This window comes from Drosophila ananassae, chromosome 3R (genome assembly GCF_017639315.1).
Source record: "Drosophila ananassae strain 14024-0371.13 chromosome 3R, ASM1763931v2, whole genome shotgun sequence".
In the NCBI taxonomy this organism is placed as follows: domain Eukaryota; kingdom Metazoa; phylum Arthropoda; class Insecta; order Diptera; family Drosophilidae; genus Drosophila; species Drosophila ananassae.
The window spans coordinates 7,638,027-7,659,668 of NC_057930.1; the positions used below are offsets into that span (position 1 = coordinate 7,638,027).

Genomic DNA, 21,642 nt, shown 5'->3' on the forward strand with positions numbered 1-21,642 from the left:
ATCTCAATTTAAATGGTCAAATTTCATAAAAATAAAAATGCAAATACTTCCCTTTAGTAAATCTGACACTGAAAACACCATGATTCAGAAGAATATTAAATTTATTTTTTTTCTGTCCCATTTTCTCAGACCAATTGAAGGAAAAATCTCCAAAAGCCAAACTCTCAACGAGCTGTTCAGAGAATTGAATACAAATTTCCTGGATTACAATTATTTTGTACAAGGACCCAAATGTCTTATAGCAAATATCGAGGATAACGAAAGTAATATTTACAGGAAAGTCCATAGATCCAGTTTTTTTAAAAGCTGCTCAAACCAAAGTGATCTTGTCTCGGTTATCTATGACAACTTTCTGAAACGATATATCCTTCACATAAACGACCCAATTATCCATGAATTATTAAATTCCAGCCAAAGGACATACCATTGTTTCTATAGAAATATTAAAAATGGAAATGTGCCAGCAGAAAATGATGCGTAAGCAAAAAGTGCAGAGTAAATTAAAATAATTTCCTATACCATTGTTATAGACTTGGGAGAATCCAATTCTTTCAGGACTTTATTATTCCTTTGCATGTGGAATCACTTCTTATAGAGTGCCAGACATCGGAGAAACCTCTAAAGGTTCTGCAACGAGATGTCTTCGTTTTGGTTCAGTATCAACCAATCCTAACGCCAACCGTGCCCTCAAAGAAGATCAAGTCTAGTGTAATAATGTTTGGAATTGAATCGCTATCCCGTCTTAAACTTAGGAGTAATTTTCCCATGGTTCATGAATATTTGAAAGGAGAAGGATGGTACGAAATGCAAGGTTACAATAGGGTATTTCTTTAAAATTGTATTTGTCTTAAAATTGTGATAAGAAATTTTTTTCAGATTGGTAATGATTCGTTTGCAAACATGTTCACCATGTTGAGTGGCACGTCTAAAAATACGGCCACACAAACAAATTATTGTAAGAAAAAAATGAAGAACTGTCTAAATTCACTACCAATGATTTGGAAGGATTTTGACCAGGCCAACTACATGACGGCCTATGCCGAAGAGGGCTCTCAAGGAAATACCTTTCCAGTTTTTTCCACTAAACCTACGGATTACTATTTTCGCCCTTTCAACTTATTGGGTACCCAGAATCTAGAAAAGAATGCCAATTGCCTGGGACGGAGAACAAATCATAGCTATATCTTCGATTTTGGACGGCAGTATATGCAACGATATTTAAAAATTAGACCCATCTGGGGACTTTTCTGGGCAAATTACGGAAGCCTTTCTAGCGAATCATTGCAACAGGAGATTTTGAGAGATCTTCTTGACTTGGAATCTGATGGAGTTTTCGATCACACTATTATGATATTTTTTGGAGCAGATCATCATAAAAAGGGTGATTTTACGCGGAAAATGGACAAGGCTTTTCTGGACTTTCATCTACCCATGATGTTTATATATTTGCCTCCCTGGTTTCGCAAAAAGTATCCCAAACACACTCAGGCCCTGCATCTAAATCAGCAGAGACTGAGCTCTAATTTTGATATATACAATACCCTAATGCACATTATTCAAATGGGAAATGGAAGTTCTGGTTCATACCAGACGTCGCGCGATTGTCCATTTTGTCAATCATTATTCATAAATCTTCCTTGGGATCGTGACTGTAAAAAAGCGGGAATTCCAAAGGAAGACTGTGCCTGCCAAACCAAAAAAGAAATTCATGAGTATGCCGTAAATACAGCTCCTCCGAGAATTATAAATCAAATCAATCAATACCTGAGTAGAAATGGTTTCAGCCAATTGGAGGTTCGAACCAAAGACGCTCAGAACTTGCATTTGGGAGAACTTTTAGTTGAAAGTATAAATAATTATTTAAATGAACATGAATTGTTAAAAAAGTGTCATATTCTGCAACTTAACTCTTCCAAGATAATCCACCAACACAAAGATTATTTTACTCCTTTTAGAACAAACTCCTACCGTGTCAAATTTTCTGTAAATCCTCAAAACGTAAAATTTTTAACCACTGTAAACTATAACTCAGATTTGGAAAAATTGGAAGGCGTTAATGTGGAGCATTTTAGTCGGCTGGGTGACTATACTGAAACATCAAAATGTATAATATCTCTTAAGCTAAAATCATTTTGTATTTGTAAAAGTCAACAGCCTAAAAAGTTAGAAAATACGGGAAAAGAGCCTTTAAAATTAGAACAAGTAACTACCAATACCGATGTGAAAAAGAAGTTGCATAAATCTTTTTATGATAATGCAAAAAAAAATGGACAATTCAGAATCCGTAAACACGGCAGGATTGTTGTAGGGCACTGGGTAAAACGAAAAGTTTTTAAAAGAAATTTGAAGAAACCAAACAATTTAAAAAAATAAGTATCTAGTTAAATACAATTAAAATTGTAACTTTTAAAATAAATTTAAAAAAGAGCATATTGAGTTTTAAATGATTATTTAGAGAGAAACCAAATCTTAAAATCGCCATGAAATTAATTTGTTTCGTTTCACTTGACGAGCTACATTTTACTTATCGTCCATTTAGTTCAAAGTAAATATTATAATGGTTCGGTTCGTAATATTTCCTGTGAAAAGATGTCTCTGGGCTTTTCCCATTTTACTCTTAATATTGATTTGGAATAATATAAATATTAGGTCTATAGAACAAAATATTAATAAGGAAAAGGACCAATTATATGTGAATTCAGGAAGATGTCAAATGCCCTATGTGAATCCCTTCAATGCCGAGGTGATGAAAGTATATAAGCCTTTAAAGTTCATACCCTGTACCAATGAAAGTGATTTGGTTACAGTTCACTACGATGAGTTCATTAAAAAGTATGTTCTTCACATAAATGAAGAAGTAGTTCATCAAATGATACAATTAAACAACAATGCTGTGTCTTGCTTTTATCAGAAAATTATTTACGGCTTTTTGATATTTTCAAACAGACTAGGCATGTTGTTACGTAAGGTCATCCTTGAAAGGTTATCCATACCTAGCATTATGATACTAGGTCGGCGGTGCCAAGATTTTTGGAGAGGAATCGACCTGCGGGGCTGGACAAAGGCGAAGGTGTCCATTTGCAGATCCTCGGAAAGTTCATTTCGGCAAATAACTTTCATTGCTTCGATGTGAAGGGGAACCACATAACCATCCTCAAAGGCGGTTTCTTCACCTAAGCTGTTGGATTTTATAAAAAAATTATTTATATAGTTTGATAAAATTATTACCTCATGGGTTCTTCGGCACTAGCATTCTTCAATCTTCGGATTTCCCGATAGGTGCAATTGTAGCCCATCAAGTTAGGGAATTTTTTTCGCATTACTTTCAATTTTAATTGAGCAACTGGGTAATTTATTTGCAAAACATAATGCTGCAGCTTCTCATCAAATCGATTGCTGATTAAACTCTTGTCTTTGGAGCAGTTAAAACTGGCAGAGTGTTTTTTTATTTTGGAAATAATGGGATAATAGGGTATATGACACTGAGTGGTTTTTATATAATGGTGGTGAGGGGTAGTTATTTTTTTGACTGTAGTTCGATCGACTGTACGTTTTTTGGCCACCTTCGCCAAAATACATAATATTATAAAATGAATCAGCCACAAAAGTACCCTATTTTGTTTCATCTTTCAGCTTAACTGCTTCAGAATTTCGAGAATTACAATTAAATCTATGGAAATATCAATTTCATGGCTAATCTCAATTTAAATGGTCAAATTTCATAAAAATAAAAATGCAAATATTTCCCTTTAGTAAATCTGACACTGAAAACACCATGATTCAGAAGAATATTAAATTTATTTTTTTTCTGTCCCATTTTCTCAGACCAATTGAAGGAAAAATCTCCAAAAGCCAAACTCTCAACGAGCTGTTCAGAGAATTGAATACAAATTTCCTGGATTACAATTATTTTGTACAAGGACCCAAATGTCTTATAGCAAATATCGAGGATAACGAAAGTAATATTTACAGGAAAGTCCATAGATCCAGTTTTTTTAAAAGCTGCTCAAACCAAAGTGATCTTGTCTCGGTTATCTATGACAACTTTCTGAAACGATATATCCTTCACATAAACGACCCAATTATCCATGAATTATTAAATTCCAGCCAAAGGACATACCATTGTTTCTATAGAAATATTAAAAATGGAAATGTGCCAGCAGAAAATGATGCGTAAGCAAAAAGTGCAGAGTAAATTAAAATAATTTCCTATACCATTGTTATAGACTTGGGAGAATCCAATTCTCTCAGGACTTTATTATTCCTTTGCATGTGGAATCACTTCTTATAGAGTGCCAGACATCGGAGAAACCTCTAAAGGTTCTGCAACGAGATGTCTTCGTTTTGGTTCAGTATCAACCAATCCTAACGCCAACCGTGCCCTCAAAGAAGATCAAGTCTAGTGTAATAATGTTTGGAATTGAATCGCTATCCCGTCTTAAACTTAGGAGTAATTTTCCCATGGTTCATGAATATTTGAAAGGAGAAGGATGGTACGAAATGCAAGGTTACAATAGGGTATTTCTTTAAAATTGTATTTGTCTTAAAATTGTGATAAGAAATTTTTTTCAGATTGGTAATGATTCGTTTGCAAACATGTTCACCATGTTGAGTGGCACGTCTAAAAATACGGCCACACAAACAAATTATTGTAAGAAAAAAATGAAGAACTGTCTAAATTCACTACCAATGATTTGGAAGGATTTTGACCAGGCCAACTACATGACGGCCTATGCCGAAGAGGGCTCTCAAGGAAATACCTTTCCAGTTTTTTCCACTAAACCTACGGATTACTATTTTCGCCCTTTCAACTTATTGGGTACCCAGAATCTAGAAAAGAATGCCAATTGCCTGGGACGGAGAACAAATCATAGCTATATCTTCGATTTTGGACGGCAGTATATGCAACGATATTTAAAAATTAGACCCATCTGGGGACTTTTCTGGGCAAATTACGGAAGCCTTTCTAGCGAATCATTGCAACAGGAGATTTTGAGAGATCTTCTTGACTTGGAATCTGATGGAGTTTTCGATCACACTATTATGATATTTTTTGGAGCAGATCATCATAAAAAGGGTGATTTTACGCGGAAAATGGACAAGGCTTTTCTGGACTTTCATCTACCCATGATGTTTATATATTTGCCTCCTTGGTTTCGCAAAAAGTATCCCAAACACACTCAGGCCCTGCATCTAAATCAGCAGAGACTGAGCTCTAATTTTGATATATACAATACCCTAATGCACATTATTCAAATGGGAAATGGAAGTTCTGGTTCATACCAGACGTCGCGCGATTGTCCATTTTGTCAATCATTATTCATAAATCTTCCTTGGGATCGTGACTGTAAAAAAGCGGGAATTCCAAAGGAAGACTGTGCCTGCCAAACCAAAAAAGAAATTCATGAGTATGCCGTAAATACAGCTCCTCCGAGAATTATAAATCAAATCAATCAATACCTGAGTAGAAATGGTTTCAGCCAATTGGAGGTTCGAACCAAAGACGCTCAGAACTTGCACTTGGGAGAACTTTTAGTTGAAAGTATAAATAATTATTTAAATGAACATGAATTGTTAAAAAAGTGTCATATTCTGCAACTTAACTCTTCCAAGATAATCCACCAACACAAAGATTATTTTACTCCTTTTAGAACAAACTCCTACCGTGTCAAATTTTCTGTAAATCCTCAAAACGTAAAATTTTTAACCACTGTAAACTATAACTCAGATTTGGAAAAATTGGAAGGCGTTAATGTGGAGCATTTTAGTCGGCTGGGTGACTATACTGAAACATCAAAATGTATAATATCTCTTAAGCTAAAATCATTTTGTATTTGTAAAAGTCAACAGCCTAAAAAGTTAGAAAATACGGTAAAAGAGCCTTTAAAATTAGAACAAGTAACTACCAATACCGATGAGAAAAAGAAGTTGCATAAATCTTTTTATGATAATGCAAAAAAAAATGGACAATTCAGAATCCGTAAACACGGCAGGATTGTTGTAGGGCACTGGGTAAAACGAAAAGTTTTTAAAAGAAATTTGAAGAAACCAAACAATTTAAAAAAATAAGTATCTAGTTAAATACAATTAAAATTGTAACTTTTAAAATAAATTTAAAAAAGAGCATATTGAGTTTTAAATGTTTATTTAGAGAGAAACCAAATCTTAAAATCGCCATGAAATTAATTTGTTTCGTTTCACTTGACGAGCTACATTTTACTTATCGTCCATTTAGTTCAAAGTAAATATTATAATGGTTCGGTTCGTAATATTTCCTGTGAAAAGATGTCTCTGGGCTTTTCCCATTTTACTCTTAATATTGATTTGGAATAATATAAATATTAGGTCTATAGAACAAAATATTAATAAGGAAAAGGACCAATTATATGTGAATTCAGGAAGATGTCAAATGCCCTATGTGAATCCCTTCAATGCCGAGGTGATGAAAGTATATAAGCCTTTAAAGTTCATACCCTGTACCAATGAAAGTGATTTGGTTACAGTTCACTACGATGAGTTCATTAAAAAGTATGTTCTTCACATAAATGAAGAAGTAGTTCATCAAATGATACAATTAAACAACAATGCTGTGTCTTGCTTTTATCAGAAAATTATTTACGGCCAACATGCTGATGTCTATGATAGGTAATCCTGTATATGCAACAATTAAAACTCAAAAATAATCTCTTTAAAATAGCTTAGGAAACAAAACTCGCTTTAATCAGGATTATATGGTGCCCCAGGACGTGGAGGGCATGTTGGTAGAGTGTAGAACAGCAGACGAAACCAAAGTCCTTCAAAAGGATGCCTTTGTTTTAATTCAACCTCAAGAAAAGCTTCGAAAATATAGATCACATCGTAAGCCGAGTCTTATTATGTATGGAATCGATACAGTATCCCGCACAAACTTGCGTCGAACAATGCCAATGGTATTTGAGTTTTTAAAATCTCCTGGGTGGTTTGAAATGAAGGGCTATAATAAGGTAAATGTTTCTAAATAAACAAAGTTTATTTATATTACTTATACATACTTCTCATACGTAGTGTCGAATTTTCTTTGTTTATTTTCTTGGTATTCTCAGGTGGCTGATAATTCATTTCCAAATATATTTGCCATGCTAACCGGATACTCGCCAGAAACGGCAAAGACAAAAATATGCGATACGGATCTCCCGAAATGCCTGGACATCGTGCCCTTCATTTGGAAGGATCTCAAAAGGGCGGGCTATTTGACAGCATATGCTGAAGACGAGGGCGTGGCCAATACCTTTACGTATGCGAAGCATGGATTCTCTGAGAAGCCGGTAGATTATTATTTTCGACCTTTTCTGACTGCCCTGGAGGAGAATACTCCTACCACACACTGCCCGGGGTGCCTAATGAAATACTGCCTTGGTAGGAAACTGGCCAATAGTTATATTTATGATTATTGCCGTCAGTTCATGCAACGATATGTGGCAAATCGACCGATTTGGGGCATGTTTTGGTCAAATCACTTCAGTCACGATGACACATTCATGCTTTCTGGAATGCAACACAAAATTCTTAATGATCTCTTAAACTTCGAGAGAGATGGAGCCTTTGAACACACAATCATGATATTTTTTTCAGATCATGGCGCCCGGTTTGGTCCTTTGATGCAAATGAAGGAAGCGTTTCTGGAGGAGCGACAGCCAATGATGTTCATCTATTTGCCGCCCTGGTTCCGAAATAAATATCCCCACTATGCCAGGGCCCTGGCCCAGAATCAGAATCGCCTCAGCTCCAACTTCGACATATACAACACCTTCAGGCACATCTTGAAAATCGACAAAATGCAGCAGCGATCCAAGGTATCCTGGTCATACGACTGCCCCCAATGTCAGTCCTTGTTCTATCCATTGCCCAAAAATCGCAGCTGTTCGCAGGCCGCCATAAAGGAGGAGTACTGCACGTGCCACAACTACGTGCGAGTGCGTGACACCGCGTTGAGCTGGAGAATGGCGGAGCTAATCGTGAATCAAATAAATCAGTACCTCTGGAAGAATCATCTGCAGAATTTGTGTAGCAACCTCACACTTAGGATTGTGAATGCAACTGAAGAGAGGATCGACAATTTGGATGGAAACATGAATCCGGAGACTGGATTGCGTTACTATCACTCAAAGTTTCAGGTTCACCAGAACTTTGGCGAATTCTTTGCCACTATCCTGTATAACAAGGACAACGAGGAGCTGAAACTTAATGTGGAACTCATCAGTCGCATCAATATGTATGGAAACGATTCAGTCTGTGTGCAAAATAAAATTCAGAAGCTTTATTGCATTTGTGTCACAGAACTAAATACTAAATAATTTTGAATTTTTTTTTTAAATATATAAATAATTAAATTCAAAGAAGACTGTTTGTTCTTTCTTTGGGTCATGGAATACAAATTTAAAAAATTTTAAAAAATAATATGCCGAACAATTAAGTCAATTCGGCATTGTCACGCCAATATAAATAATTACATTTATTTTAATAACACCCGCACCTGACTTAACACAAAAAGGTGTGATGAACATTTACGTGAGCCAGTTCGAAATTCCAGCTTAAATTCATATCTTCCCAAAAGTATTTACCAATCGCGTTTAGTTCAACTCTTTCCGTGGTCGACAGCACACCATGGAGTCGCGTCTTCGAGCGACTCATCCTTTATACAAAGTCTTTGCCTTCTGCTGTTTGCTGGGGCTTCTGGTTTACCTAACTCAGCGGCGAAGTGATAACTCGGATTTTGAATTTACAGAATCCATCCGACTGCCAACAACCCACGAATTGAAAGTTGAAGAAAATGACTTGCCTTTAAAAGAACATCTACAGACCCAAAAATACTATGTGAAAACATCTAAATGTGAAATTCCCTATGTGGATCCTTTCACCCCGGAAGTCATGGAGTTTTATAAGCCCCAAACCCTGGTTACCTGCACCAACGACAGCGATCTGATATCGACGGAATATAGCCCAAAGATCCAGAGATATATTTTGCGGATCGACGAGGAAGTTGCAGCGGATTTGCTTAACAACACGGATGTGGAATACAATTGCTTTTACCGGGAAGTTAAATACGGCAGTGAGGCAGACACCTTTGACAAGTGAGTAATTTGCAAAATTGTATAATTAGAGATAATTGATAGTGTTTGATGAACGCGACAGATAAGAGAATTGAAAAAAATAAGGTTTCAAGTGATCGGTCTTACAAAATTTAGTAATAAATTATGTATTCTATAAGGGATCCTTAAAGCTTAATATTGCAGTGCGTAAGTGGCACCACTACATGACGCACTCAAAAGGATCACATAGCAGGCCACCAAACAATGGGTTGGTGTAGCTTATAATAATATAACTGTATAGTCATATGAAGTTTACTTATGGTGCAATAACTGATACGAAGTTTAGTATCTAAATTGAACTTAAATTTCTTTGTAAGAGATTTGTATGAATTAATTAATTTTTTTATTCACACCTCATTGGAGCACCACCTAGTATTGTGAGACTCCCCTTTTTAATTTTAGATAATAAATAATCTTCGAGATTGGTTTACGAAAAAAAACCATATTTATTTCTTAGTCTTCTGGAACCCATAATTTTTACTTCCTATTTTCTTTCAGACTCAAAGCCAATAAATATTTCACGGATGGATATGTGGTGCCGATACATGTTGAGGGCATTGTGGTTGAGTGCCGCACCGCTGATGAGCCCTCAATACTCCTTCAAAAGGACGCGTTTACATTTGTGCAATATCAGCCACTGCCCAAGGATATGAAGCAGAAACATGCAGTGCGAAAACCTAGTGTTATTATGTACGGAATAGACTCACTGTCTCGGATAAATTTAAGAAGAACTATGCCCAAAGTTTTCAAGTTCCTTCAAGGGGTTGGATGGTACGAAATGCAGGGATACAACAAGGTACGGTTTTATTTTATTAAATATTTTATTAAAAAAGTAAAAATAAGAGACAATTAACTTAGCTTGTTTTATAACGGTTTTATTATTTTCACTGGCAAATAATTTAAATAAATAACAACTCTAAAAAATAATGTAGGAATAAAATTAACCATATATTTTCGTTTATTTTTAACAGGTTGCTGACAACTCTTTTCCCAATATTTTTGCCATGCTCAGTGGCTATTCGGCGGAAACGGCCAAAGAGCAAATTTGTGATACAGACTCAAAAGGTTGTTTTGATAAAATGCCCATGATATGGAAGTACTTTAAAAATGCAAGCTATTTGACAGGATATGCGGAGGATGAAAGTGCCTTAAATCACTTTAGTTATTGCAAGCCGGGCTTTCAAAAAAAACCAATGGATTACTATTTCCGACCTATGTTGAAGGCTTTCGAATCCAAGTTGGATGAATACCGATTACCCGATAATGACTTAATGCGATATTGTATGGGCCGCCGGATAGCAAATCGTTATATTTACGATTATGGACGCATGTTTACGAAGAGATTTGTCCACGAACGTCCCATCTGGGGAATGTTCTGGTCGAGCCACTTCAGTCACGACGATCCATTCTTACCATCTGCCATGCAGGACAAAATTTTGAGCGACCTCTTGGACCTGAAGGATGCTGGTGCTCTTGAGAAGACGATCATGATATTCTTCGCCGATCATGGAATCAGATGGGGGCGTTTGACCAATCTGAAGGAAGGCTTCTTGGAGGAAAGACTGCCCATGATGTTCATTTATCTTCCGCCTTGGTTTCGGGTGACATATCCATCTTATGTGCGCGCGCTGGAGATCAACCAACATCGGCTGTGCTCTAACTTCGATATTCACAACACGCTCAAACACATTATTGAGATGGGAGGCACTCCGGATGGACCCGTGTTGCCCAAATCCTTCGATTGCCCCACTTGCCAGTCGCTGTTCCATGTCCTGCCAGAGGATCGCACGTGCGCCCAGGCGGCTATCGACAATCACTGGTGCACCTGCGAACCCTACATCCCCATCCCTGACACGGATTGGACTGATCAGATCTCCCGCAGTGTGATCGATCGCATGAACGAATACTTCGTAGCCAAGAATCTAACTAAACTCTGCTCCAACCTGACCCTGCACCATGTTATCAAGACGGAGATTAAAACAGGGCTGAACGTTAAATGGCACGACGAACGACTGCCAGAGGTGGAGAAGGCCATCTACCGGGTCCACTTTAAAGTAAATCAAAACAGCGCTGACTTCCAAGCCACTGTCGTCTACAATAATGTCACCCACATCTCCGAAGTAAATGTGGAGAAAATCAGTCGAACAAACTCCTACCGGGAAGACTCCACCTGTATTGAGGAAAAGAATGCGAAACTGTACTGTATTTGCTTCAGCAACCTTAAACAGTAAATATCTCATATAAACTTAACCGTTTGAATAAACGTATTTAGGTGTAAGTCGAAATTGCATGTTTTTAAAAAAGAATGCGATTCTGTATTCCTACTCATACGTTACATTATTTTATTAAAATAAATGTTCCAAATAATAATTAAATCTTTTAAATATATCACAATGGGTGCTGTACAGAACTGCACACAGTGCATAAAAACGATCATGTAGTTTCTTTGCATTTTTCAAACTATTCGAAATTTGGTGTAACTTAGAAACAGAAACACAGTTCGTGGAACCAATGACCGGTTATCATTATACCCTTGCAGAAGGTATTATAATTTTGGTCAAAAGTGTGCAACGCAGTGAAGGAGACATCTTCGACCCCATAAAGTACATATATTCTTGATCAGGATCACCTCCTGAGTGGATATAAGCATGTCCGTCTGTCTGTAGGTTTATACGCAAACTAGTCCCTCAGTTTTAAAGCTATCGAGTTGAAACTTTTCACACATCCTTATTTTCTTTGCAGGTACTATATAAGTCGGAACGGCCAGGATCGGTCGACTATATCCTATAGCTGCCATATAACTGATTTATCGGAAATGCTATAACTTCGTTGTTTTTCAAGTTAGAAGGATGGGAGTTTCAATGGGGGTTCCTCTTTGGGCAAAATAATTCGATATGCCAAATTTCATAAGGATCGGTGAACTATATACGATCCGCTATATATCTAATAATATAAGATGCGTGGCGCCACCGAGCGGACTGCGACTCAACTGCAAGGGTATATAAACTTCGGCTCCGCCCGAAGTTAGCTTTCCTTTCTTGTTTTAACTTAAAAAGCACCAAAGTTATGTCAATTCCGATCGTACTATGACAGTTATAGGATATAGTCGGCCGATCCTTATGAAATTTTCTAGATACGATTTTTTGGTCAAATATAACATGTTTAGCTTAAAAACCCCAGAGTTATGGCATTTACAACCAATATAGCAGCTATAGAATGTAGTCGACCGATCCCGGCCGTTCCGACTTATATACTGCCTCCAAGCAAAAGAAGGATGTGTGCAAGGTTTGAAGTCGATAGCTTTAAAACTGAGAGACTAGTTTGCGTAGAAACAGTCAGACAGACGGACATGCTCATATCGTCTCAGGAGGTGATCCTGATCAAGAATATATATATTTTATAGGGTCGAATATGTCTCCTTCACTGCGTTGCACACTTTTGACCAAAATTATAATGTTATAATGCTCTATGCAAGGGTACAGTGCCGGCGTTAGCCAATGCGAGGCCCTGGGCCGTGGATTTATCACGAGGCCTTATTGACATAATTAAAAGAAATATTTTTACATTCGTTTAATTTAATTAAATTTATTTGTTTTAAATTAGACATTTGAGTTTCACCCAAGTTTAACAGACTTCTAGTACATTTCTCTGTATTCGTCTAACATAATATCGGTTACTTTAAAACTTAAAATATTATATTATGTTCTCTAATCTGCGACATATGTATGATCACATGGCGTGAGTATCGATGTATAGTCACAAACTTCTTTCGACGATCGATTACATTCAAAAATCATTTGAAATGGAACTTAGATGCAGTTATACGACTATGCAACCACTAATAAATATACATTAATAAATTGATCAATGTATACATTTTTTTATTTACAAGCGCGTGAGAGGCATGTTTAGAAAGATAATACATATTTCCACCACCTTCGTAACATCAGTTGTAAAAAAGACGCTCAAGAGCATGTACAAATCGTCATACTTCGTCAATTTAGACCCAAATGAATTGCATACCCAAAATCTTTGTAATATTAGATGGGTAATGAACACATCCCAAAATATTACAAAATACGGCTGCAAAATAGAATACGGGTAAAATATTAAAAATACGGGTACCCAATATCCGGTACCTGACCTTACGCAAAAAGGTTCGATGAACATTTTTGTGTGTCAACTCTGCATTCCAGTTTTAATTAATTTTTTTTAAGTGGTGATAAAAGTCGGTGGTTTACTAACATAAGGTCTGCCTCGCACGTTGCTAGCCCAGCAATGCTAGGTGGCGAGATAACAGGGGTCTTCACAATTCTCGACACGTTTTCGTTTCGCAGGCACCGATCAGTTTCAGTTTAATTATTTTCGTGGTCGATGGCACACCATGGAGTCGCATCTTCGAGCCACTCATCCTTTATACAAAGTCTTTGCCTTCTGCTGTTTTCTGGGGTTTCTGGTTTACTTCACCCAGCGGCAAAGTGACTACTCGGATTTGGAATTGTCAGAACCCACTCCACTTCCGAGACTGTTTAATGAAAATTCAAAGACCCAGAAATACTATGTGAAAACATCGAAGTGTGTAATTCCCTATGTGGATCCTTTCACACCGGAAATCATGGAGTTTTATAAGCCCCAAACCCTGGTTACCTGCACCAACGACAGCGATCTGATATCGACGGAATATAGCCCAAAAATGCAGAGATACATTTTGCGAATAGACGAGGAAGTTGCAGTGGATTTGCTTAACAACACGGATGTGGAATACAATTGCTTTTACCGGGAAGTGGAATACGGCAGTGAGGCAGACACCTACGACAGGTGAGTTTGTAGATAATAAATAACCTGTATGCATAGTTTACATTTAAAATAAAGCTATTTTAATTGATCCGTTTTTTCCGAGCCCATATCTACTTTTCACGTCATATCTTCCAGACTCAAGGCATATAAGTATTTCTCGGATGGCTATGTGGTGCCGATACATGTTGAGGGCATTGTGGTTGAGTGCCGCACCGCTGATGAGCCCTCAATACTCCTTCAAAAGGACGCCTTTACATTTGTACAACACCAGCCGCTTCCCAAGGATATGAAGCAGAAACATGCAGTGCGAAAACCTAGTGTTATTATGTACGGAATAGACTCACTGTCTCGGATAAATTTGAGAAGAACTATGCCCAAAGTTTTCAAGTTCCTTCAAGGGGTTGGATGGTACGAAATGCAGGGATACAATAAGGTACGGTTTTATTTTATTTTAAAAGTAAAAATAAGAGAAAATTAACTTAGCTTGATAACATAGATTTATAATAGTTTTATTTTTTGCACAGACAAATAACTTGAATAAATAACAACTCTGAAAAATAATGTAGGAATAAAATTAACCATACATTTTCGTTTATTTTTAACAGGTTGCTGACAACTCTTTTCCCAATATTTTTGCCATGCTCAGTGGCTATTCGGCGGAAACGGCCAAAGAGCAAATTTGTGATACAGACTCAAAAGGTTGTTTTGATAAAATGCCCATGATATGGAAGTACTTCAAAAATGCAAGCTATTTGACAGGATATGCGGAGGATGAAAGTAACTCAAATCACTTCAGTTATTTAAAGCCGGGCTTTCAGAAAAAGCCTGTGGATTACTATTTCCGACCGTTTTTGAGGGCTCTGGAATCCAAGTTGGATATATACCGAATACCAGAGCATGATTACATGCGATATTGTTTGGGCCGCCGGATAGCAAATCGTTATATTTATGATTATGGACGCATGTTCACGGAAAGATTTGTCCACGAACGTCCCATATGGGGAATGTTTTGGTCAAATCACTTCAGTCATGACGACCCTTTTATGCCCTCCGCTATGCAGAACAAGATCCTGGGCGACCTCTTGGACTTAAAGGCGTCTGGTGCCCTGGAGGAGACCATAATAATATTTTTCGCCGATCATGGGGTCAGATACGGACGTCTGACCAAGCTGAAGGAAGGCTTCTTGGAGGAAAGACTGCCCATGATGTTCATTTATCTTCCGCCTTGGTTTCGGGTGACATATCCATCTTATGTGCGCGCGCTGGAGATCAACCAACATCGGCTGTGCTCTAACTTCGATATTCACAACACGCTCAAACACATTATTGAGATGGGAGGCACTCCGGATGGACCCGTGTTGCCCAAATCCTTCGATTGCCCCACTTGCCAGTCGCTGTTCCATGTCCTGCCAGAGGATCGCACGTGCGCCCAGGCGGCTATCGACAATCACTGGTGCACCTGCGAACCCTACATCCCCATCCCTGACACGGATTGGACTGATCAGATCTCCCGCAGTGTGATCGATCGCATGAACGAATACTTCGTAGCCAAGAATCTAACTAAACTCTGCTCAAACCTGACCCTGCACTATGTTATCAAGACGGAGATTAAAACAGGGCTGAACGTTAAATGGCACGACGACCGACTGCCAGAGGTGGAGAAGGCCGTCTACCGGGTCAAGTTCAAAGTGATCCAAAATAGCGCTGACTTCCAAGCCACTGTCGTCTACAATAATGTCACCCACATCTCCGAAGTAAATGTTGAGAAAATCAGTCGAACAAACTCCTATCGGGAAGACTCCACCTGTATCGAGGACAAGCTAGCGAAGCTGTACTGTATTTGCTTCAGTGACCTCAAATCCTAAAAATCTGGTTTAAACTTATCTACACCTATTTATACCTATTTATTTGTATTTATTATAGACATCATATTTTAGCTGTAAGTAGATATTGAATTTAAAAAAAGGAATCCGAAATTATGATTCTCAAGCTATTCATAAGATTTGATATTAAAAGGAGAGTTTATAAATATATAACATAAATTAAATGAAATTTCTTAATAAAAATTGAATATTTTAGTAATTTCTTATTTCACGATTTTTAAATGTTTTAGTTAATTCATAAAGTGTGCCAAGCATTATTCAGTCAACGTCACATAGTAGTTACACTCAAAAAACGCAATTATGTTCCGATATTACCTTCGCAAACTATGTCTCTGCACGCTGGTCTTCTGGTTGATATTCATACTGGTTAACTACAAACGAAGCAACTGGGACCCGACTCCGCCAAATACATCCTGGGAGATCAACATACAGCCATTAACTCGCTTCGACCTCAACAATACCAACCACAGTGGTACCATTGAAAGTGTGGCCATTGTAGAGTCGCCATCCCGCGTAGCGTCCCAACCTGTCCAAAGGTTTTTTGTACTCAGTCCCAAGTGCCAAATGCCGTATTTGGATTGGTTTGGTGACGATATATGGAAGATTGTTAAGCCCCTTAAGTTCAAGTCGTGCACCGACGAGCCAAGTTTAATAAGTGTTCTTTATAATTCTGAGGAAAAGCTATACAGACTGCACATAAACTATGATGTGATTTCTTCGCATTTTCCGAATGTTACGGAATTTGGTTGTACATACAACCAGATAGTTCGTGGAACTGATGACACATTTTCATAGTGAGTTTGGATTTAATTTTTATATGACCTTCAGCATTTAAGGGATAAAGAGTTTAACTCTTAATAGGCTTAAAAGCAAGTGTGGTGTGGTTTTATCGCAATATTTGATGAGTTTTAAAAGAAATCATTTTTAAACGCCTTATCTTTATTTTTCAGTTTAATGCCACCCAATGACTTTGGCCAGGATTGGGTTGTGCCGAGTTACTTCTTAGGTGTTGTGGTGCAGTGTCATACATTATCCAATAGGACGCATATCATTCAACAGGATGCCTTCTCGTTTGTTCAACAACCGAAACACCACAATGACAAAGCAGATGCCATTCGAGCAGCCACGTATCCTAATGTTTTCATCTTTGGAATCGACAGCATGTCCAGGATGAATTTCCGACGAATGATGCCTCTAACCACGGAGTTTGTTAGCCAGCCAGGGTGGTTCGAAATGGAGGGCTATAACAAAGTGGCCGACAATACCCTTCCCAATTTAATAGCCATACTGACCGGGAGGAATCCAATGAGATGGCGACGGCGTTGCGATTTGCGAACAAAAGGATGCATGGACTCTATGACATTTTTGTGGAACTTCTTTCACAATGCCGGCTACTTAACAGCCTACGCCGAGGACATGAGCACCTTTTCTATTTTTAACTACATGAAGTGGGGTTTTATCCGAAAACCAGTAGACTTTTATTTGAGGCCCTTTATGATTATAGCCGAAAATATCCTTAAAACGGTAAAATACCTTGGTTTTAAGTACTGTGTGGGCAGGCGACTGAGTGTCAACTATATTTTTGACTTTGCCAAGCAGCTTATCCAGCGTTTTGTCCACGAGAATCCAAAGCCTCTCTTCGGTTTATTTTGGACTAGTAGCTTCACGCACGATGACTTTCGGGGCGGGCACAATTTGGACGGGTTGTTTGTCGATTATCTGAAAGAATTCGAGGAGTACGGATTGTTTAATAACTCCGTAGTTATCCTGATGAGCGATCACGGCTCCCGTTTTGGTCTCTTGGCCCAGCACTATACGGGTTTCTTAGAGGAGCGACTGCCCATGCTGCACATATACCTTCCGCCCTGGTACCGGGAACGCTATCCATCGGTGGTGGAGGCTCTAGAGGTGAATAAGAACCGTCTCTGCTCCAACTACGATCTTCACCTGGGCATCCGACAGCTACTAGAGCAGGTTCGTCCGGGACTCACTTTTCCCGAGCCCTGTGTCAATTGCAAATCAATTCTTCGTCCCCTGCCGGTAAATCGGAGCTGCGAAGATGCCTTAATACCCCGGCACTGGTGCACCTGCCAGCCCTTTGTCCAGGTGGAAAATAGCGAGTTCGTCCAGTCACTGACGAGAATGGTTGTCTACCGGATGAACAAGTTCCTGCACAAACTGAATCTTGAGGAGCACTGCCAACGTCTGCGATTGAACCAGGTCCTGCGAGCGGAAAAAGAATTGCACTTCGATGATCTTGGGAATGGGATAGCTCCTCCGCATAACATAAACACGTATCGCCTGGTCTTCAGCACCCTTCCAAATAACGGTCTCTTTCGGGCCACTGTGCACACTATCTCGCAAGAAGTCGAAGTCACCGTCGATATGGAGTCGATTAGTCGCCTGAACTCCTACGGAAATGAATCGTATTGTGCCCAGGATGCTATGGCCAAGAAAATATGTTTCTGCTACAAGCCAGAGGTCTTGGCTCTAAAACAACGCTATTCCCCAAAGGTCCAAAAAGTGGTCTATGAATATTTGCAACATCACGAAGATGATTTTTATGATGATATGGAAATAACCAAAACTGTTTCTGGACTTGCCTAAAATTAAAATATTTTAATATAATACATATATATTAATATACATATATAAATATATTACATGATAGTGTATTGTTGCTCTTTTATTGCTACCCGGTACTCGTAGAGTGCAAGGGTATATTGTATTCGCATGAGTGTATGTAACAGGATCCCAATAAAGATATATATACATATATATTCGTATATGTCTTCACTTCAATCAGCATCGACAGCCAAATCAATATAGCCATGTTCGCCAGTCCGACTCTCTCTATGAAGTCGGATCACAAAGACTATAATGTTTGTAGTTTTCACAAAGACTCTCAAACAATTTGTAGTTTTTTTTTTCGCTTGTGGATTTTGGGATTTTGGGCGTGGCATGCGGGTTCGCCACCTTAATATTACGTCAAGAGGTTTTTTATTTGATATATAAAAGTATGTAACAATTTTTTTTCTACAGATTCTATACTTTGAAAGGTTAATTAAAGTGTGAGTAGATAAGATGAATACCGGGAATAGTCGGGAAACTCGACTATAGTCGTCCTTTCTTGTTTTTAGTCAGATTAGGATCAAGTAAAGAGGCTAAGCTTTTGAACATGTTAGTGCCATTTTTAACAAATCTCTTAAAAAATGTTTACAAATGGAATGCAATTTTATTTAGCCAGATTTTGTCTTTGTATAAAATTTGGAAATCGGACTCGAGTGGTGTCGATTCATAAAAAATAATGCCCTAGAATCGGTTAAAAAAGTATTGGCCAAAAATAAGATATGCGTTGTCGCTTAACATTCCCAATCACCATACAGTTTAAGGAATATCTTCGCTTTTTTCAACTTTCTAATCTGTATCTGTATAAAATTTAAAACCTGTAATATTTTTTCCCCAAAATCATCCAAGCTATCCATTTTAAGCAATTCAAAAATTTACACTGAATATTTAAGAGCACAATAAATAGAAAACAACTAAATGAAATTTAAAAAGTTTGCGGTTATTTTTTTCGCTGCTCTGTTGCTATTAATTTGGTGCAATCATGTTTTCCCTGGGAAGGAAGAAGTCGCCGAGGAGGTTCAACCTCCTCAATCTGAAAATGGAAAAGTGAAGGACCCAATCGTTATATACACAACTCGAACTATTGACCAAAAATTGATCAAATTTCATAAACGACTTTTGGCTCTTCTAGCGACCACACAGTCGCCAAACCTTTTCCAATCGAATGTTGAAGTGGCCGAATATGCTGAAAAGTCTATATATGATTTGAGCGAAAGAACGAATCGCCGATTGATTGCTAATCCAACAGATAGATTTTTTGTAAACGACAAAAAGTGTCAAGTACCATTTGCAGATCCTTTCTCCTCGGATGTTATGGAAATCTTTCAAAAAGTGGACCTTAAGAAGTGCAACAATGAATCAGATATTATTTCGCTAAGATATAATCAAAAACTAAAGAGATATAAAGTTCACGTTTACACGGATGCGATGGTGAAAATAGCCCCGAATATTACAAAATTCAGCTGCCACTATAGAGAGTTTTTTAACAAAAATAGGGATCCCTATATCACGTAAGAAACTAACTTATTAATTTCAACATTTTAATAAAAAAAAAACATGAAAACGTCATATTCCTCCCACAGTGTTTCTCAAAGGAGTTTCCAGCAGAATACTCTGTTGAAACCCAATATTAGCGGCATTGTAGTGGAATGTCATGAAGCGAGAAATACCCGAAATATTGTGCAGCAAGATGCTGCTCCCTTGGTCCAGGTTTTTAACAAGAGCACTCGTATTCAAACCCATCCTCTGGAGAGGCCACCCAGTGTAATAATTCTGGGATTGGAAAATCTATCGAGAATGAATTTCCAACGTACTATGCCAAAAACAGCGAACTTTGTCCGAAAACCAAACTGGTTGGAAATGCAGGGCTACAACAAGGTAGGGCCATCCATGCTCGCCAACCTCTGTGCGGTATTTGCTGGGACCAAAAGAAAAGAGGAGTGCATTATGCGGTTCCCCTTGATGTGGAAGGAGTACCAAAGGGCTGGTTATTCGACGGCAGTTGGGGAGGACAGCATTAAATCATCATTCCCTTTGGAGATACCAGCCGACTTCGAACTTCATTCTCTGCTTTCAGCCCTTTCAAAATTCATGAATTTAGTTTATAGATTTGGCATTGAATATTGTATGGGCAGACGTCTGATTTTTGACTATCTGTTTGACTTTTGCCATCAATTCACAAAAAGATTAATTTCAGAACTGGATCAGCCGGTGTTAGGCTTGTTTTGGAGTTCTTCCTTCACCCGGGAATATCATTTTGCGTCCACCAGCCTGGATGATCGGTTCGTCAAGCAGTTGGAACTAATGGAAAAGAACCAGGTATTCGAGCACTCTATAGTGATACTGTTTAGTGACCAGGGATATCAAACAGGAGATCTGGCACTTTTGCCAGATGGCTTCCTGGAGCAGCGTCTACCTTTGCTGCACATCCATTTGCCAGTTTGGTTCCAGGTGGCCTATGAGGAGTTTACAACAAATATAAAGATGAACCGCGAACGCCTCACCTCACCCTATGATTTGCACTTGACTCTGCGTCACATCCTGCAATTAAATGCCACCACCCACGAAGAGCTAGTCCTACAGCCATCGGACAAGGGACTATGCGAGTCAAGTAGGTCCTTGTTCCATCAATTGCCCAAGGATCGGGGCTGCGAGGAGGCCTGCATTGAATCGCACTTTTGCACCTGCCGCTCTTTTGTTCCCTTGCCCCACGATGCTCGCGCCTACAATGTAGCGAAAATATTATTGTACCACATGAACGCGCATATGCTGATAAACGACCTGAATCAATTCTGCCAGAGATTGGCGCTCTTGAATGTGGATTATTTTGAGCGAAAGTTGGGACCGGAGACCAGTGACGGGGTCAATACCTACCGCATAGGAATCAAGACGATTCCGGAAACTGGAATTTACGAGGCCACATTACTTATCAACTCACAACTATCTCGTATGGGCAGGATCAAATGGGAGGATGTTAGTGTCCTGCACAACTTCAAGAATCATTCGGGGTGTATCGACAATAAAATTGGCAAAAAGTTCTGTTTTTGCTATCCAAAGAACTTGAACGATGAAATGATCAAATGGAAAGACATGAGAGCAAAGAAAATGGAGAAAAATTCAACTTTAGTTTAACATTCCATGCTTCTGAAAATGTAGCTATACTGAAAATAAATTAACAATGAAATGACTGCAGATTTTATTCAAAT

The 21,642-nt window shown here is 38.4% G+C and overlaps 8 protein-coding genes across 11 annotated transcripts; 7 read left to right on the top strand and 1 right to left on the bottom strand.

Annotated features, from left to right (window-relative positions):
- The first annotated feature begins 62 nt into the window (after positions 1-62).
- On the top strand, positions 63-2,373 carry LOC123257455. The gene is made up of 3 exons (XM_044716620.1): positions 63-477; positions 531-822; positions 877-2,373. The coding sequence occupies exons 1-3, from the start codon at positions 80-82 to the stop codon at positions 2,371-2,373; spliced, it is 2,187 nt and encodes a 728-aa protein (XP_044572555.1). The 5' UTR covers positions 63-79.
- A 523-nt stretch (positions 2,374-2,896) lies between these two features.
- LOC123257457 lies at positions 2,897-3,651 on the bottom strand. Its single transcript, XM_044716624.1, has 2 exons — positions 3,229-3,651; positions 2,897-3,178 (listed from the first exon to the last, which is right to left on the bottom strand). Exons 1-2 carry the CDS (start codon positions 3,624-3,626, stop codon positions 2,920-2,922), a joined length of 657 nt encoding a protein of 218 aa, XP_044572559.1. The 5' UTR covers positions 3,627-3,651; the 3' UTR covers positions 2,897-2,919.
- Positions 3,652-4,223: 572 nt separating this feature from the next.
- LOC123257456 lies at positions 4,224-6,084 on the top strand. The gene is made up of 2 exons (XM_044716623.1): positions 4,224-4,518; positions 4,573-6,084. The coding sequence occupies exons 1-2, from the start codon at positions 4,411-4,413 to the stop codon at positions 6,067-6,069; spliced, it is 1,605 nt and encodes a 534-aa protein (XP_044572558.1). The 5' UTR covers positions 4,224-4,410; the 3' UTR covers positions 6,070-6,084.
- A 134-nt stretch (positions 6,085-6,218) lies between these two features.
- LOC6505327 lies at positions 6,219-8,346 on the top strand. 3 transcript variants are annotated; one of them, XM_044716622.1, is made up of 4 exons: positions 6,219-6,645; positions 6,698-6,983; positions 7,083-7,832; positions 7,898-8,087. In XM_044716622.1, exons 1-4 carry the CDS (start codon positions 6,254-6,256, stop codon positions 7,958-7,960), a joined length of 1,491 nt encoding a protein of 496 aa, XP_044572557.1. In that variant the 5' UTR covers positions 6,219-6,253; the 3' UTR covers positions 7,961-8,087. The 3 variants fall into 3 exon arrangements, with proteins under 3 accessions (XP_044572557.1, XP_032310963.1, XP_001964833.2); XM_001964797.4 differs by having other exon boundaries at positions 6,264-6,439; positions 6,504-6,645; positions 7,083-8,346; XM_032455072.2 differs by having other exon boundaries at positions 7,083-8,346.
- Positions 8,347-8,610: 264 nt separating this feature from the next.
- On the top strand, positions 8,611-11,498 carry LOC6505332. Its single transcript, XM_001964798.4, has 3 exons — positions 8,611-9,110; positions 9,627-9,924; positions 10,100-11,498. The coding sequence occupies exons 1-3, from the start codon at positions 8,644-8,646 to the stop codon at positions 11,357-11,359; spliced, it is 2,025 nt and encodes a 674-aa protein (XP_001964834.1). The 5' UTR covers positions 8,611-8,643; the 3' UTR covers positions 11,360-11,498.
- Positions 11,499-13,447: 1,949 nt separating this feature from the next.
- On the top strand, positions 13,448-16,007 carry LOC6505333. The gene is made up of 3 exons (XM_001964799.4): positions 13,448-13,946; positions 14,061-14,358; positions 14,531-16,007. Exons 1-3 carry the CDS (start codon positions 13,513-13,515, stop codon positions 15,788-15,790), a joined length of 1,992 nt encoding a protein of 663 aa, XP_001964835.1. The 5' UTR covers positions 13,448-13,512; the 3' UTR covers positions 15,791-16,007.
- Positions 16,008-16,048: 41 nt separating this feature from the next.
- Positions 16,049-18,586, top strand: LOC6505334. 2 transcript variants are annotated; one of them, XM_014904988.3, is made up of 3 exons: positions 16,049-16,602; positions 16,759-17,332; positions 17,408-18,586. In XM_014904988.3, exons 1-3 carry the CDS (start codon positions 16,109-16,111, stop codon positions 18,413-18,415), a joined length of 2,076 nt encoding a protein of 691 aa, XP_014760474.1. In that variant the 5' UTR covers positions 16,049-16,108; the 3' UTR covers positions 18,416-18,586. The 2 variants fall into 2 exon arrangements, with proteins under 2 accessions (XP_014760474.1, XP_001964836.1); XM_001964800.4 differs by having other exon boundaries at positions 16,759-18,586.
- A 679-nt stretch (positions 18,587-19,265) lies between these two features.
- Positions 19,266-21,635, top strand: LOC6505335. Its single transcript, XM_001964801.3, has 2 exons — positions 19,266-19,947; positions 20,020-21,635. Exons 1-2 carry the CDS (start codon positions 19,355-19,357, stop codon positions 21,566-21,568), a joined length of 2,142 nt encoding a protein of 713 aa, XP_001964837.2. The 5' UTR covers positions 19,266-19,354; the 3' UTR covers positions 21,569-21,635.
- The last annotated feature ends 7 nt before the right edge of the window (positions 21,636-21,642 follow it).